Below are 17,928 nucleotides of genomic sequence, written 5' to 3'. Positions count from 1 at the left end.
AATGTTAATTAAATTTTTAAAAATTAATTAAATTAAAATTAAATTAACTTGTTTGTTTGTTGCTGAGGCAATTGGGGTTAAGTGACTTGCCCAAGGTCACACAGCTAGGAAGTGTTAAGTGTCCGAGATCACATTTGAACTCAAGTCGTAGTGACCGGGGCTAATGCTCTATCCCCTGGGACACCTAACTGCCCCTCCCTCATTTCTTTTTTCTCTATTTCTCCCTTAGACTTTTCCTTGGCTATCTGTGAAGCTGTTGTACCATGGTAAACTGGTAACTGAAAATAAGTAGGTTTACTTAGGGAACAAGGTGAGTGTTAGAATTTTTTTTTTTTTTAAAGCATCTCTAGCTTTCTGAGAATAGAATGGAATACTAGATGGGACTTTGTATATGGTATCTAATTTTTCTCTAAAACAAAGGTACTTAAAAAGCACACTACACTTAAAACTTGAATTTGCTGTGTGTTACTTTATCTCAATTTCCTCAGTTGTAAAATGAGGCATTTCTCTTTTTTTAATAATATTTTTTCCAATTACATGTAAAAACAATTTTCAACATTCATTTTTTGAAAGAATTTTGAGTTCCAAATTTTTCTCCCTTCTTTCCTTTCTTTCTTCTACCCTCAGACAGCAAGCAATCTGATACAAGTTATACATGTGCAATAATGTAAAACATATTTCCACATTAGTCATGTTGTGAAAGAAAAAACAGAAAAGGAGAAAAAAACATACAACTACCTCCACTCCCAAATAAAAATAGTATGCTTCATTGTGCATTTAGACTTAGTTAGATTTAGATCAGTTCTTTCTCTGGATGTAGATAGCATTTTACATCATGAGTCTTTTGAAATTGTCTTACTAGTCTAAGCTAAGTCAATCAAGGTTGATCATTGTACAGTGTTACTGTTACTATGTCCAGTGTTTTCCTGGTTCTGCTTACTTCCTTTAGCATTCATTTAAGTCTTTCCAGGGACTCATCTGCCCTTTTTAAATCTGCCGGCTCATCATTTCTTATACAACAATAATATTTCATTACATTCAAATACCACAATTTATTCAGCCAGCTGATGGGCATTCCTGTAATTTTTTATTCTTTGCCACCACAAAAAGAGCTGCCATAAATATCTTTTGTACATATAGGTCCTTTTCTCTATGGGAGATCTCTTTTTTATGATCTCTTTGGGACACAGACTCAATAATGGCACTGCTGGATCAAAGGGTATGAGTGATTTTATAGTCCTTTGGGCATAGTTCCAAATCGTCTTCCAGCATGGTTGGGTCAGTTCGCAACTCCACCAACAATGCAGTTTTCCCACATTTCCCCCAACATTTATCATTTCCTTTTTCTGAACAAGACAACTTCTAAGATCCCTCTTAACTGGAATATTCTGTGAAGATTTGAACTCTACCTTCTAATCACTTTGAATTGTTTTCCTCTTTCTTTCCCTCACAAATACTGTGGGATACAACTTTACAAACTCTCCACTATAATTACTTTTTTAAAAGTCGTTTTTCAGTAATGCAAAAGTAATTGTAGAATGAGACAAAAATAATTATATGATGTCAGGAGGAGTTGGACATAACTGAAATGAACAATAATCTACCTGATTCCTCATAATCCAATTTTCTTTTAGGATAGAAATATCAGAAAGAAAAGCGACAAAATTGTGAGTAAATATAATATAGGTTCATGACAGCTAGGTAGCCTTATATGCTGTTCTTAGCATCAGGAACCTCCTGAATTTAAATCCTGTATATGATACTATGTTATTATTATGTGGCTCTGGGTAAGTTATTTAACCACTGTTGGCTTCAGTTTCTTCATCTAGAAAATGTGGATAATAGCACCTTAGGGGATTGTTGTGAGGATCAGACATTGTGAAACACTTTACAAACCTTAAAATGCTTTATAAATTGTATCTATTATTGCCATAGATTTAGATTTAGAAAGAACCATGGAGGTCAAAGCTTCTTCTTTTAAAAAAGAAGAAACTGAGGGCTAAAATCCTTAAGAAAGTGGCTCAAACCATATAGGAAGTAAGAATTAGTCACAGATGGAAAAGCTTGATTTTAATGTATTCATTTGTACCACAGGATAAGTTTTGGCTTTGTATGTACTTGCACACTGCAATTTTCACATATTATTATAATTTCTGCTGCTGCTTCTCCTCCTTCTCTTTCTTCCCCTCTTCTCCTCTTCCTTTCTTTTCCCCTCCTCCTCTTCTTACCATTGCTATTATCTCTACTTACCTAGCTAACTATCTAGCATTTATAACAGTGCTAGGTAATTTAAAAATACTATCTTATTTGATCCTCACAACAACCATTCAAGGTAGATGTTGTTATTAAGCTCATTTTGCAGTTAGAGAAACTGAGGCAAACAATTTTTTTTAAGTGACTTGCCCAGTCAAAAGGCTAGTAAATATCTGAGTGTGAGTTTGAACTCTGGTCCTTCTGATTGTACACTTTATCAACATATTGTTAATAGATGAGGTATATATAACTATAATCATTGTGATGAATTAAAGGCTGGAGGAGTCTAGAAGTAATCTTGTCCAAATTTCTTTCTATCCAAAACAGCATTTTTGACTGGGTGATCTTCTTCTTGAATACTGTATCTTTAGTGATAAAGTCCTAATTATAGGATAACAAAGTCTATTTTATTTTTGAACCTTTCTGACTACAACTGCTGTTCTTTCAATGAGCCCCAATCCCTCTCAATTTCCTAGTTCTGCTTGATTATGTTACACAAATAAAGTAGAATCTTTTTTTTCCTCCATGACAACTCTATTTGAAGGTAGCTACCCGCTCTCTCCCTCAGAGTAAAAATCCCAAATTTCTTCAGTCATTTTTCAAATGACATTATTTTTAGATCTGAAGTGTGGTGATAATTTTTTAAAGTTTTCAATAATATTTTGTTTTCCAAATACAAGTAAAGACAGTCTACAAAATTTGTTTTTGTAAGATTTTGTGTTCCAAATTTCTCTCCCTCCTTTTATCTCCCTTCTCCCCCAAGATAGCAAGTAATCTAATATAGGTTAAAGGTGTGCAATCCTTTTAAACATATGTTCATATTTGTCCTATTGTGCAAGAAAAATCAAACTTAAAAGGAAAAAAAACCATTAGAAAGAAAGAAATAAACAAAATAAGTGAAAACATTATGCATTGATCATAAATCAGTCTCCATAGTTTTCTCTCTGGATGCAGATGGCCTTTTCTATCCCAATTCTATTGGAATTGCTTTCAATCATAGTGGTAATTTTTTTTTAAATAAGTGGGTGGCAGGGAAAAGGACAAAAGGCAATATTTAAATCTGCATTATTAACACTTTCTCCATCACTTTTAAAATGCTACACAATCAACAAAACAATCAAATCCTGATTTTCAGCATTTGTTGATATCCAAGGTTTACTGAAATTTTAACAATAAGCTCTCCTGGACTAATTCAAGGTAGCTCCAACATAACCCTGTTCCTGATTTCATCCTTTGGATAGTCTCTAGTTCATCAACATCTTCCTTAGAATGTCACATTCAGAACTGTACAAAATATTTCATGTGTCTTACCAGCACTGAATCCAGTGGATCTATTACCTCTTTTGTTCTTGATACTGTTCTTCTATTAATGCAAAATAAGCTATATATACTACATATTAAAAATTACTCCCAGTTTATTATTTTTCAAAGTAATAATCTTGTAAAGCTGTGAACTTATTTCATTGTCTAAAGCATTCTAAGAGCTCTTTTTTGAAATTCCTTTGGAGTTAATTTATATTATCTTTAACTTTAGTTACTAAAAAAATTGGTGTCGTTGTTTTATAGTCATAAATAATCTTTGGCCAAAAATAGTATTACTCAGTTTGATCACCACTTTAACAGACTTGGTGTGAGTGACTTCTGGCTGCTATTACACCCATCCTTAACTGTGAGAAATGGATAGACATTTGTTTTCCACAGTTATGAAAATTAAATTAGAGAAATGAAACAAATTCAAAAACTGAAACCCATAAGGACATCAAACTATAATCAAGAGTGGGGTTTATCTTCCCCCCCCCCCAAAAATAAGCTCCTTGGGAACAGGGACTGGCTCTGTAATGAGGGGTAGGGATTCATGACATGTAACTTCTGTAATGTCCAATTAATGGGGAATCTGAGGAGGGACATATACTTTAGGAGAGGAAATAAAATGCTGCCTTTGTAGTCCCTAAGGTGTGTCTATTCACCTAGGTATCCATTCTTGCAAGAAAGTAAAATAAATTTTTCCTCCATTTATCAGTGAGTAATAAGATATTTAATTTCTTACATTTTAATAAAGATTTACTATCATTATACTCTAAGTCACAGGTTGCAAATTGAGGTTGAAGAATTTGACTTAAAATTGTTTTTATAATTTTATTTCATTATAATTGGCTTCCTTTGCAATCTTGAACATTTTGTTTCATGCATTTTATTTTGTTAATTTAAAAAAATAGATTAGGTCTTCCTAGGCTGGGAGTAGAGAGCTAGTCATCAGCTCAATATCACGACTGATTGGCATGTGAATTTTGACTTTCTTCATTTCATTTCTGATCTCAGCTGGTTTGTCCCTCTTAGGAAACCTTGTGGTCTCCCTTCCACAGTTTTATCATTTTGATGATGAATTTAGTACAGATAGGTTTTAGGCTTAACCTAAACTCAGAATCCCCTGATCTGAAAACCTCAGCTTCCCAGCTAGCTGAGATTATAGGCTCTTTCTCACTGTTAAATGTATTTTAAAACCTTCAGAGAAGAGGTCCAAGAAGAGGTCCATAGGTTTTATGAGGTTGCTAAAAGGCTCCATGACACATACAAAAAGATTAAGAACCTTTGCTGAGATCCTATTTCCCCATCATCTCATATTTGGACTACAACATATTTTAATCAGTAGCTGCCTGCTAAATGGTCTTCCATTTATTCTGTCCAGTCATTCTCTACCCAATCTTAATCTGTCCTAGATTAAATTTTTTAGCATTAATGTGGCTTTTGTTAAATTAGTATTTATATAGTGCTTTAATATCTGCAAAGCACCATATATATGTTACCTCATTTGGTCCTTTCAACAATCCTAGGAGGAAGTTATTATTATTTTAATATTTTTTGCAATTATGGAAACTGAGGCAAATAGACATTAAATGATTTGCCTAAAATCACACAAAGTAGTGTGTGAAATAAGATTTGAACTTTGTATTCCTGGCTCCAAGCCTACTCAGTATGCCAGAAAGGTACCAGAGTTTATTTGATGTGGAAAACACCATGTTTGTGTGTATGGATGTGCATAGGTATGTGAAATTTGGTTCTCATAGCAATCCTGGAAGATGGCTGTTATTATTCTCCCCATTTTATAGGTGAAAAAACTGAGCCTGAGAAAAGATAAGGATCTTTTCCAAGGTCATTATCTAAGGTAGGATCCAAATGTGGGTCTTCCTGACTCTATCTACTATGCTTCCTAATTGCCACCTAGTTAGCTCAGAAAAATAAAATGTTTAGCTTTGGCATGGCTGTTGGTAATAGTTTGCTCTCTGTTTCTTTGTACCCAGATTAATTTGCATCCTATGGTATTGAATTGCCCCAAAGAGGAGCAGATACCTCCAAGATTAATTCCTAAATCACCACTTATATTTTTCTTTCTTCTTCAAAATTCTTCAATGGCTCATTGAATAGCTCATATTTATTTAAACTTAACTCCTTCTGTGTCCCATCATGGATACCACAAAGCCTTCCCTAACATCCAAAGCTATCAGATCTCTTTCCTCTGAACTTCCACAGTTATTATTAATGCAAACTCTTTATTTGGGAATAATTAAGTATTGTCTTTCAATACCGATAGCTATTTGGAACTATTACATAAGTCTTATTATATTTTCCAGTTATATTTTGCTTCCCTAACCAAATTGTAAGGCAATGTAAAAACAAAAGAATAAAAATTTATTTTTAAAAAAGAAGAAAGAATTAGGGGTGGTCAGCCTAGAGAAGAGGAAACAGGAGAATATGACTAATGTCTTCACATATTTGGAAGATTGTCAAAAGAAAGAGGGATTACAGTTTTTCTCTTTACCCTAAAAAGGCAGAATTGGAGCAATGAATACAAAATAGCAGACTGAGGCTTGAGGAAACAAAAATTTCCTACTAATTAGCATTATCAAAAGTAAGAACATGTTACTGATGAAGGTCTTTAAATCAAAGGCTGAATACATCAGGTATGTGGTAGACTGGTTCTTGTTCAGCTCTGGTTTGGCTCACACAGACTCTTGAGTTTCTTCCACTTCAGATTCTGTGATATGTTCCAGACATTTTGCATTTAATCACAGGCTACCTTGGTATTATTATTAGTGTTATTTAGTCCTAGGCAGAATAGTGGTATAATAAATAAGAGTACTTGAACAACAAATAAGAGTCACAGGAAGACCTTAATTGAAAGCCTGTTTCAGGATATTTATTAGCTGTCTGACCTTAGGCAAATTATTTAACTTATGATCACCTCAGTTTCTTCATATATAAAATGAGGATAATAAAAGCAACTACCTTACAGGATTGTTGTGAGAGTCAAACAAGATAATATTTGTAAAATGCTTTGCAAAGTTTAAAGTACTATGTAAATGCTAGCCATTTTTATTAATATTATTCTTACTTCATTTTATTTGTGTATAATGGATATTATTGGATATATAATGGATATATGATTAGGCATTCAACAAGTACTTGTTGAATGAATGAATGAATGCTGCTTAGCTCAGTTGGTTGGAAAGAACAAGACTATTCATGTTTGACCATATTTGACCACATTTGCTCTGTTGAAGATCATAATGTTTGCTCCTAACTCTGGCTAGTTTCCTCATAAACTTGTAAAATATATATGAAAATAAAAGGTTAAAAAAAGGGGGGGGGGAGAAGGAGGGAATACCTAAATAGAGTAGTAGATACAACACTGGCCCTGGAGTCAGGAGAATCTGAGTTCAAATCCAGCCTCAGACACTTTACATTTACTGGCTGTGTGTGGCAAGTAACTTCACTCTATTTGCCTCAGTTTCCTCATTTCTAAAATGAGCTAAAGAAGGAAATGGCAAATCACTCCATTATGTTTGCCAAGAAAATTCCAAAAAAGGTCAGAAAGAGTTGGACATGACTGAAAATGATTAAACAACAACTAAATCTACTTCTAGACTAATATTTGAAAACTCAAAAATGGATGTCAATACAAATAAGTATGCTTATACTATATAAAGGCATTTTCACCCTGTTCTGTTTTTATAGATTTTTAGTTCTCTTCAAATTTTACTTATAACCAATATATTTTTATTTTTTGTTAATTTTGATCTATCATAACTTTGTGTTCTCCTTAATATTTACTTCCTGTATATATATATATATATATATATATATATATATATATATATATACATGAGATATTATGTATCTTGTATATATGCAGTATCTGATCTTTACATAGTTGTTTGCATATCATATCCCCCTTCTGATTGTGGGCTTCTTTAGGACAGGGACTATTTTTGTGTCCGTACTTCCAGCACTTGGCATTGGGCCTGGCACATAGTAAGTACTTAATAAATGTTTGTTGATTTTGTTTGCTGTGAATTTATATTCTATTTCATATTATTCTACTTGTATTCATACATTGTCTCCCTTCTAGATGCTAAACTTTTTGAGAGTTAGCCCTTCATAGATTTTAATTCATTTTTGTATATTCCCAGTGTTTTGCACATAAGTTTTGTGTTTTTTTAAAATAAGAGTTATACATGACTAACATGGAAATATGTTTTGTGTGATTGTACATGTATAACCTATATAAAATTTTTTACTTACTATCAGTGGAGAGAGGGAGATAGAGAATTTAGAACTCAAAATTTTTAAAAATGAATGTTCGAACAAGGTTTTGCAGGGGCTAATGTTGAAGAACTGTCCACACATATGTTTTGAAAAATAAAAAGCTTTAATTTAAAAAAAGAAAAAAAATGAATGTTAGAAGGGGAGATAGATGGTTCAGTAGATAGTCAGAAGGAGCTTCATTCAAATCTGATCTAAGACACCTAACACTTATTAGCTGTATGATCCTTAACCCTAACTGCCTTGCCTCTTCAAAAAAAAGAGAATGAATGTTAAAAATTGTTTTTACGTGCAAATGGAAAAAATAAAATATTATTTTAAAAAATAAACGAAAGGTTGTAAAGCTATAGTCCATAATTCTTATTTATCTTGCAGATTTTGTTACATAGAGACAAACACTGTCTTAAGAATCAAAATTTGAATATCCATTTCTTTAGACTTAAGTATTTGAATTAGGTCTTTCAAAGTAGATTGGGATCAGATTTAATTTTACCAATACTATTCCTGAAGTTTCAACTCTAATGTGATTATTAGGGTAAAGTTAATTTTTCCTGTGATTCTTTAACACTACCTTTAGCACAGAAAAGAAAAATTCAAATAATGAAATTAACCAGATGTGATATAAATGTAATATATATTTAATAATATTTTGATAAGGATTTTTAAACACATTACATTGCATTATATTAATGATACTCTTGTTTCTTATCTTGCTTTTATATTGTGTTTTTAACTTTTACAATTCTTTCACATAAATTATCTATTTTGATTCTCACAACAACCCTGTGAGGTAAGTCAAGCAGGAATTATCATTTTCACTTCAAAGATGAGAAAACTACAAAATAGAAGTTAAGTGGTTTATCTAAAATTACATTCAGGAAGTTTGGACTAGAATGCAGTTTTCCTTATTCTCAATACTTTCCCCACTATATCTTTATACACTATTTTGTAAAAATGTGCTCTGGAGAAGAATTTGCAGTGTCTTGTAATATTAATGTCAATAGCACCACAGTGTTTATATTATATAACCATTATTAGATTACATATCCAGAATAGGAAGGACATTAAAGAGCCCCTTTGTTTTACTCTTGAGGAAACAAGACCTCCTGAGGTAGCCCAAGGTCACATAATTAGTGATTAAAATGGGAATAAAACCTGGGTCTCCCAAACTTCAAGACTACTGTTCTATCAACTACACAGTACTTCAGCAACTTTTAAACAATAGTATGTTAAGTCATGTTCTAACCCCTTGGTGTGAGAGGCAAAAGGGTCCAAAAGTCAGAAATTATTAAATTGCTGCTATGTGCTAGACACTGTGTCAAATGTTGTTAGGGGATAAGGGGTTGAATATGGGAGAGAATTATGTCTTTTTTCTTTTCTTTTCTTTTCTTTTTATGGGGGAAGTGGCCGAATTCTTTAAAAGTACAGAAAGACACTAAATGTTTGCTAATTCTTCTTGAGGGATGGGGCAGAGGTTACAAGACTGTTATGTGACTCCCAACTATTTACAACAACAGGAAAGAAATAGTACAGCAAAAATAACCAGCTTCCTTGATACTAAAATTCATCCTAATTGTTTCTGGTATGTGACACATGTTGCCAACCATGTTCTATAATTTATTTCTTCTTTGAATACTGAAATTATGTTTTATTTTAAAAAACACATATAAACAGGCCTAATTGGTATCTAACTGAAAGTGGACCCATTACATTTTCCACGAATTCTGGTAAGGTGGTTGTTTTTTGCAATGAACATTTTGCATCTTTGCTACAAGTTGACCAGAGTAGGGTGGATAGGGACTCTTTTGCCCTGCTATTGTGGCTCATGAACTGACAGAGCTCAAGAATGATTATATTAGAACATGCTACTCAGGAATTCATAAGTTTGGTTAGAACAGTTGATTTATTGCATGTGGTCTCAAAGACCAACATAACTTGTGAGTTTTCTTTGCTTAACATGAAATTATTGATATTCTAAGATCCTATTACAGTAATAGCATACACTTAATATTAAAAAAAAAACAATTTAAAGACCCTAATAGAAAGAACCATTAAACATAATGAGCCAGGGAGGGTGGAGATGGCACACACCTAAAATTCCAGATATTGGGGAGACTGATGTTAGCACATCTGTTGAGCTCAGGCTCAACTGCAGTGTTATTTGGCTGCAGTTTTTGAACTGCAGTGACTTTGGCTGACTGAGTAGCCAAACTAAGTTTATCATTAATACGGTGAGCTCTTGGGATCAGTAAAGTAGCCTTTGTAGTTCCAGCCAGAGAGAAACAGAAACATAGCCTTAAAAGAAAAAAAAAAAAGACATTGAAATCCATTGTATATTAAGTGCTGTGGGAAAGGAAGAGAATAAGTTTATATATGTGTCAAGTACTTTTTAAAAAACAAATATAAAATATTCATTTGTGGTGGATGCTAGGAACCGGAGAATGTGTGTGTGTGTGTGTGTGTGTGTGTGAAATATCAGAGAATCAAAATTTGAGAGCTGGAAGGAAAGTCAGAGGTTTAGGAATGTGAACATTTATTTTTACCGAGAAGTTAAATGTTGTGGCCAGGGTCACACAGCTAGCTAGTACTGAAGTGCAAAGTCTTCCTGAAAAGTATAGATACACATAGTCCTTGCCTTCAAGTATAGCATAGGATAGAGTTAGTAAAACATGATATGTCCTTCTAAAGTAGCTCTCCACTGCCTCATCATGGCACGGAGCTGAATGCTAGTAGGAATTCTGGCAGCTCTTACTAAGCTACTAAGGCTTAAAATATAGGCTTAGTCAACTCTATCTCTTGTCTGAGCATCAGTGTAGCTAAATTTAGAGAGGCTTTTTGACACAGTTGGCCATCAAATGATTAATTTTTTGGCTGCAGCAACTCATGAAACAAACTATTTAAGAGTAGAGAAAGGATGCAATAGGAAAAGCATTGCTCTTTTAAATATTAAAGAATATAGGGGGATACAGACTAGACCTGTGATTTCACTAGTGTAACAAACTCCCTTCTACTAATGCAAATAGTACTTTCTCTGATACTGCTGTTCTTAAAAGAGGTGCCTACAGTTCCAATAATTTTATGAGAAGCATCTACACCTAGAGAGAAGACTATGAATCACATACATAGGATGTGGATCACAACATAGTATTTTCACTTTTTTTATTGTTTACTTGAATTTTATTTTCTTTTTCATTTTTTTCCTTTTTGATCTGATTCTTGCACAGCAAGATAATTGTATAAATACATATGCCTACATTGGATTTACATTTTTTTTACCATGTTTAACATATTTTGGATTACTTTCCATCTAGGAAAGGGGGTGGGAAGGAAAGTGTAACACAAGTTTTTACAAGGGTCAATTGTGAAAAATTATCCTTGCATATGTTTTGAAAATAAAAAGCTTCAATAAAAAATAATAAAGCCCTGAAAAAAAAGAGGTACCTAGAGCTCTGTTTCCAGAGTCAGGCAACCAAGTGTCAGGGGAGAAATTTCTGGCTCTGAGGTAGCTATACCTATGATATGCTGTGCCACATTGAAGAATAAAATAATAACTACATTTACATAGCAAATTAAAGTTTTTAAGATACTTTATGTTTTATTTGAGCCTCAAAACAATAGATTTTATTAGCCCATTTTTTTTTCATTTTATCCACCCCACTTAATAGTATTTTCCCCCAATTCTATGTAAAGAGAGTTTTTAACATTCATTTTGGTAATATTTTGAGTTCCAAATTTATTATCCCCATTTTTAAGATGATGAAACTGAGTCCCAGAAAAATGAAATGATTGTCTCTGCCAATTAGTGTTGGAGATGCAATCTGAATCTAGGTCTTCCAGAATCCAAATAACAAACACATTTTATCCACTCTGTAAAAATATGTATAAAGTGGCATATAAACTAACTTGGGCACTAGGTGGCGCAGTGAATTAGAGAACAGGGGCTGGAGTCAGGAAGACTCATTTTTCTGAGTTCAAATCTGTCTTAAGACCCTAGCTGTGTTACCCTGCCTGGGCAAGTTACTTAACGCTGTTTGCCTCATTTTCCTCCTCTGTAAAGTGAGCTGCAGAAGGAAATGACAAACTACTCCAATATCTTTATCAAGAAAACTCCAAATGGGGTTATGAAGAGTTGGATGTGACTGAAAACGACTGAATAAAATATAAATGACTGTATTGGGAAAATGAACAAATTCACTATTTGACCTTGAGTGTACAAGCATGCTACAATATGTTTCTACTGAACATACTAATTTCTTTACTAGGTGCTAATATACTGAAGAAGCAAGAGTCGGTTGAAGAATGCTTCCTACAAGAGATCATTCCTGAGCTCTTTTGAAAGTGGACAGGCAGAATCAAATTACTCACACTATAATTAAGGGATTACTCTGTCCTGGTAAATATTTTCTAAGATGCAAGACTGAGGTATAGAATTTATTAGAGCAATGGAGAAGAGTTAGATACTCCTTCTTCCCCAGTGGATTAGTTTTTATAGCCCACTGTTTCCGAGAGTCTTTTTCTCCCGGTTCTTACAGCTAGAGTAGTGTAGTTGATAGAGTGATGAATTTGGGAATCTAGAAATTAAAAATTCTGCCTACTATATTTACTCTATGTCTTTGTGACCCTAATAAGTTAAGAAAACTTAATTTCTCTAAGTTTCAGTCTCCTCACCTGTAAAATACAGATAACAACTGGGTGTGTAGCCACGTTTCTGTTGTATCCATCTTTTACTGACCACATTTGAGGGTTTTTTGTGTGTTTGTTTTTCTTTTTTTTTGGTCAAAGATACTGGAGTGGTTTGCCATTTCCTTCTTCAGTTCATTTTACAGATGAGGAAACTAAGGCAAACAGTTAAATGACTTGGACAGGGTCATATAGCTAATAAGTGTCAGAATAAGTGAATTTGAACTCTGGTCTTCCTGACTTCTTGACTAAGCTACCATTTAGCTGTCACTGCCACTAAGTGTAATGAGGAACAGGTGAGATTATATATCTATATGAAATTATATTATTTTATATAATACAATATAAACATAGAGTCCTCTAAGGTTTACAAAACACTATACAAATATATATATATATAATACATACATATAAATGGTTTGTAAAACTATATATTTACATATACGTAAAATATGTACAGATAAGCAAAATATATCTCTATCTATCTTTGAAACCTTAAAAGGGCTTTATAAATGTTAACTGCTACTACTATATTAATGAAGAAGAGTAGAGGTTAAGAAAAAATTCATTTGGTAGTAACAAATCATTTTTACTACTCTGGGCCGCAAATTTTTCTACAAATTCATAGAGTGTTTATTCTCCAATACAGTCTATGGTAAATATGTGGAATAGGACATTTCTTAACTTCTCCCAAATTTCCCAATTTGATATCTAATGTTTCTTTTCTTTCCATTACTAACAGTTCAGCAAGGAAAGTAACCACACAAAAGATTCCAAGAAGAATTAGATGATCAATATTACTCATCCATGACATTAACATCTGGCACAAGACTAGTCTAGGGATGTTATCAGCCTTCTATCATCAATGCTTTATTTTTCATGCGACTGGGTAATAAAGGTGAAATGATGCTTCTTCCAGCTTGGTGCTTCTAGAATTGACAAAGAATCTAATTACATGTACAGGTTAATGTTGTATGGATGTTGTGTCCCCCATTCCACTGCAAGTCCCTTGACTGTCTTTTACCTTTTTTTCCAATTTCCAGCATTCGGCATAGTACCTCATGCTCAGCAGGTGCTGAAAAAATGTTTATTGATTGATTTATAACAATTACAGTATGTTTGTTTCACTTGTAGTTTATCTGCAAGAGCCTTTAGTTTGATGGGTATAAGCAGTTTTGTAGCACAACTTATGTCATATTTTTACACATATAATTGCCTGAACATATATCATAGAAGATGAAATCTTGGCAAAGGAAATGATGATCAGTTTTTTTTTTAATGGGAAGTAAACACTTTAACAGTATGGCTTAATAGGGAAAGGTAGTTGTAACTGAACTCACAAATTCAGGATCAAATTTTGCCTCTCACCCTTGCAAGCTTTGTAGTAGTGGGAAAGTTATCTATCTTTTCTGTGACTCAGATTTTTTTATCTGTAAAATGGGGGAAAAATACTGCTCATACCAAAGGATTGTTGTGAAGATTGAGATGATATATGTAAAATATTTTGCAATCCTTTGCAATCATCAACTACTAATTCCTCTTCTTATTTTTTTATCAATCTAACAGAGAGACATCTATAGATAACCACTAATAGTTATTATCTTCAATCCTCCCAGTCAGAAATTTCTTTTTGAAAAGTCTCACAACCAGTTAAATGAGCTATTTTCATTCCTACTGTTTAGATGGACGCAGTAGGAGCCTCTGAACCACTGAAATCTCTAAAATAAATACAGACTACAAACATGTCGCCAAATCAAATCCTAAAGTTAAGCATACTGATTAAGCTGTCTCCAAAACTCATATAATTTTATAATTGATATATTTTGAAGAATGAGAATTTTTATTACATCTGTGACAGATGTTTATCAACCATTATCATAATTATGTATCATTGATATATGTGTGTGTGATAGCTTTTCTTAAATTTAAAAGATCAAAGTTGATTTCAAAGTGCTCTTTGAGAATATTTTTTTTGATTCTCATTAGAATACTAAATACTACAATTTTGGTGGCAAAATTCTGGGCATACATGTTTGTTGCACTTTGAGACCTAAATATCAACTTCTGATATAATGAGAATGCAAAATCCTAATAATATCCATTTTCCATTCTTGCTCCTAAAACAGATACACAAGTTGTTATCATTAGTATATATTCAGAAGGTAGACAAGAGGAGAAGATAAAAGATACTGTTGATGTATGTCATTACAAGCTTTATCAACTATCTTCTGCATTCATTTGAAGTATTTGTAGTAGGAAAAGAAGGGAATGCTGAGGACAAAGAAAAATTGAACATTTAGGCCCTTGTTAGAACTAGATTACTTTCTTCCCAACTCCCCTAGCAAAGAATACTGGCAAACCAAGTGTTCTTGTAGTCTCTAAGGAAAAGCACTGGATTTGGAGAAAGGGGATTTTGTTACTTTGTTGTTGTTTAGTCATGCCCCACTCTTAATGACACCATCTGAAGTTTTCTTGGCACTGCAGTGGTTTGCCATTTCCTACTCCAGGCCATTTTACAAAGGAGGAAACTGAGGAAAGTAGGGTCAAGTGACTTATCCAGAGTCACATAGTTACTAGGTGTTTAAACTCAGATTTGAATTCAAGTCTTCCTGAATCTAGGCCTCTTTCTTTTTCCACTGGGCCATGTGGCTGCCCAAATCAGCTACTATTGTGTCTTATGTGTAAACTAAGCAGTCACTCCTCTGGGCCTCCTTTTCCTTCATCTTCAAAACAATGAAGGCTTTAGTAGGTAACCTTTAAGCTCTCTTCCAGCTCTAAAGTGTAAACTGGACAAACACAGGACATGAAGTTTAAAAACTGGGGATTTACTTCATTAATCAATAATCCTCCCTGGATTCACTGTGTTACCTACATCATAGATAAATTAAGAGAATGCTAGGCTCCCTGAATTGGAAGAGACCACAGAGGTCATCCAGGGCAATGTGTATCTGAATAGGAATTCCCTTTTCAAAATCCCAGTCATGTGGCCATCCGCTCTTTGCTTAAAGACCTGTAATGAAGGGAAACCATTATTTTCTGAGACAATCCATTCCATTTTTGGATAGTTTTAATTGCCAGGAAGTTTTTCTTATGTCATCCCTACATTTACCTCTTCAATTTCCATGTATAGTATTCCCACCTCTGCTTATATTTGCTTATTTTACTATAGTCCAAGACTGCACTAAGTTTTTTTGCTAATATCACAAGACTTTTGCAAAGACCTGTGTAAAAGTGATACAGAGTAAAGAAAACAAAACCAACATATCATATTGGCTATCACTTTTAAAATTTAAAAGCCTCTGGCCAAATACAATAGATGACATTGGTTTATGTATCATCAGTCACTATCCCTTTATCATGTTTTGCTATATTCAGTGTTTTAGGGGAAAATGCGTGGTAGTTGATGATTTGTCTAATGTCACATCAAAGTTTTTGAATTAAAATGTTTGTTCACATAAAGGGCCATAGTAGTTTATTTGCTGATAGTGTCTATTAATTGTTAAAGGAGCTTAGGCAGAAACTTACAAGTCTCTCTTATAGATTACAGTTTAGCCATTCCATGATTCCCCCCCTCCCCATCCCCAGCTTTTTACATCTCTTTGCTTTTGTATCAGTTGTCCTCCATGTATGGAATCATTTCGTTTCAACAATTCTGCCTGCTGAAATATTTTCTTGCTTGAAATGCCCTTATCATCTGGAAGTCTTCCTTGATCCAGAAAGCACTAAACACTTGATTTAGAATTAGTCAGAAAGGAACTTTTTTTTTTTTTTTAACAATATTTACAACACATCATTTTAAGGTGAGAAGGGCTAAATGATTGCCCCCCCCCAAATGACACAGGTAATAGGTAAATCAAAGCTGAGATTTGAATTCAGTTACTTTGCCTTCAGATTCTGGGCTCTTTCCATTATGTCCGGCTGAGTTGATAAAAAGGGGAAGAAAAGTTAAGCGTTTTCAATCTCCAATTTCAACTTCTTGATTTTCAAGCAAAATGAAATATTGTGTTCTGACTTTCTTTTCTTCTGGGATCATCTTTCTGAATTCTATTTCACTGAATACATCTTTTTCTTAAGAAAGTTTTTAAAAAAATCGTGACCAGAGTACATTAGGTTAAATGCTTTCCCATTTGTATATAATACACTTGTAACCATTTAATGTGAAGAATTTTCATTTTGCTTTTTAATCGACCAAGAGGGTCCATTATATTTAATTATACTAGTGAAAAGTACCATGTGAGTTAATTATGATCTTAAAGGACTTATTTCTAAGAAGACAAATCTGGCATTTCATCACTTAAACACTGTTATATGTCATTGGTACTCAGGTTCTAATAAATTTATTCCGTTAAGAGCCACTTTGGCTCTATTTATTATTACATCCAATTAAAGCAGTGACCACCTAGCTCATCAGTGATTAAAAGGGATGAGATGTGTCTGAGACAGAAGCCTCATTAACGAAAACCCTGCTTTCCGGATTAGGTAACAAAACAGGTGGTTCCCCCTCCCCTTTTTTTTCTACTCCATCTGTTCTCTCGCGCTAGCCCTCCCCTCTTTAACCCGTCCCCCTTTTAAACAAAGAAGATATTCCCTGTGTCTGGGAGGGGGCAGGACCCGAGAAGTGACCCACCTGGAAGGGACCAGAGCAGGGCGTCTGCTAGTGTAGAGCCCTTCTCGGGAGGGTGGAGGAGGCGCAGAGACAGAGAGGTGCCAGTGTCAAAACTAGGAGGTGAAGGAGGCGACTGTGGCACGGTTTGGTACCGCCGAGTGGGTGCGCGGAAAAGTTCAGGATGCCTTGCGTGTGAGTGGCGGCGTCCGAGGAGGAGGTACTTACTTAGCCGCTTGGCATGTTCTGTGTGTGGAAGGACAGAAGTGGACGGGAGGCGGGAGGAGGCTGGGGGGTGGGCGGGGGCCGTGACTCCGGGGCAGCCGCATCGGCAGGTATAGGACCAATTAGGGGTAGGCTGAAAAAGAGTCTCCCTTAGCCTGAGCTCTTCCTTCGGAGCAGCTGGCAGGAAGAGAGGGGAGCTCCGCGACCCAAGCCAGTCAATGAGGGAGAGTGTTGCTGGCAGGGAGGGAAAGGGAAGAGGCGGAGCGTGGGAGCCAGCGGTGTCAATAATACAATAGGGCTCTTGTGTGTCTGCCGCCGCCGCCGCCGCCTCCTCCTCCTCCTCCTCCTGCTTGCTTCGAAGAGGAGGAGAGGGAGCAGGAGCCCACCGGCTGCGGGGAGGGAGTGTGGGGGGAGAAGGAAAAGAAAAGGGGGCGGGGGGCGCCTGGGGAGGAGACTCCGCTGCCTGCCGCTGGCATGAGGAGTGGAGCAGCACCCGCCGAATAGGCAGGCAGACGCGGGCGGTCGGGAGAAGGGAGGAGGTGGAGGAAAAGGGGAGGGGTGGCGGG

General features: G+C 34.9%; 1 protein-coding gene across 5 annotated transcripts in view; it reads left to right on the top strand.

Moving 5' to 3' along the window:
- The window catches only part of RP2 (RP2 activator of ARL3 GTPase), a 71,547-nt gene extending 58,055 nt beyond the window's left edge, over nt 1-13,492 (top strand). The window contains exons 6-8 of one of the 5 annotated variants that reach the window (XR_004232912.1): nt 230-310; nt 12,117-12,247; nt 13,277-13,492. Coding sequence is in view for 2 of the 5 variants with exons in the window: in XM_031959077.1 (XP_031814937.1) it covers nt 230-292 (63 nt within the window). In the remaining 3 variants the exon portion in view is untranslated. The remainder of the gene's footprint in view (nt 1-229; nt 311-12,116; nt 12,248-13,276) is intronic. The other 4 variants (XR_004232910.1, XR_004232911.1, XM_031959077.1 and 1 more) reach the window with 4 other exon arrangements.
- The last annotated feature ends 4,436 nt before the right edge of the window (nt 13,493-17,928 follow it).

Source organism: Sarcophilus harrisii, chromosome 3, assembly GCF_902635505.1.
Source record: "Sarcophilus harrisii chromosome 3, mSarHar1.11, whole genome shotgun sequence".
Lineage (NCBI taxonomy): Eukaryota > Metazoa > Chordata > Mammalia > Dasyuromorphia > Dasyuridae > Sarcophilus > Sarcophilus harrisii.
Note: the sequence above shows the minus strand (reverse complement) of the source record. Positions and strands in the feature narration are given on the sequence as shown.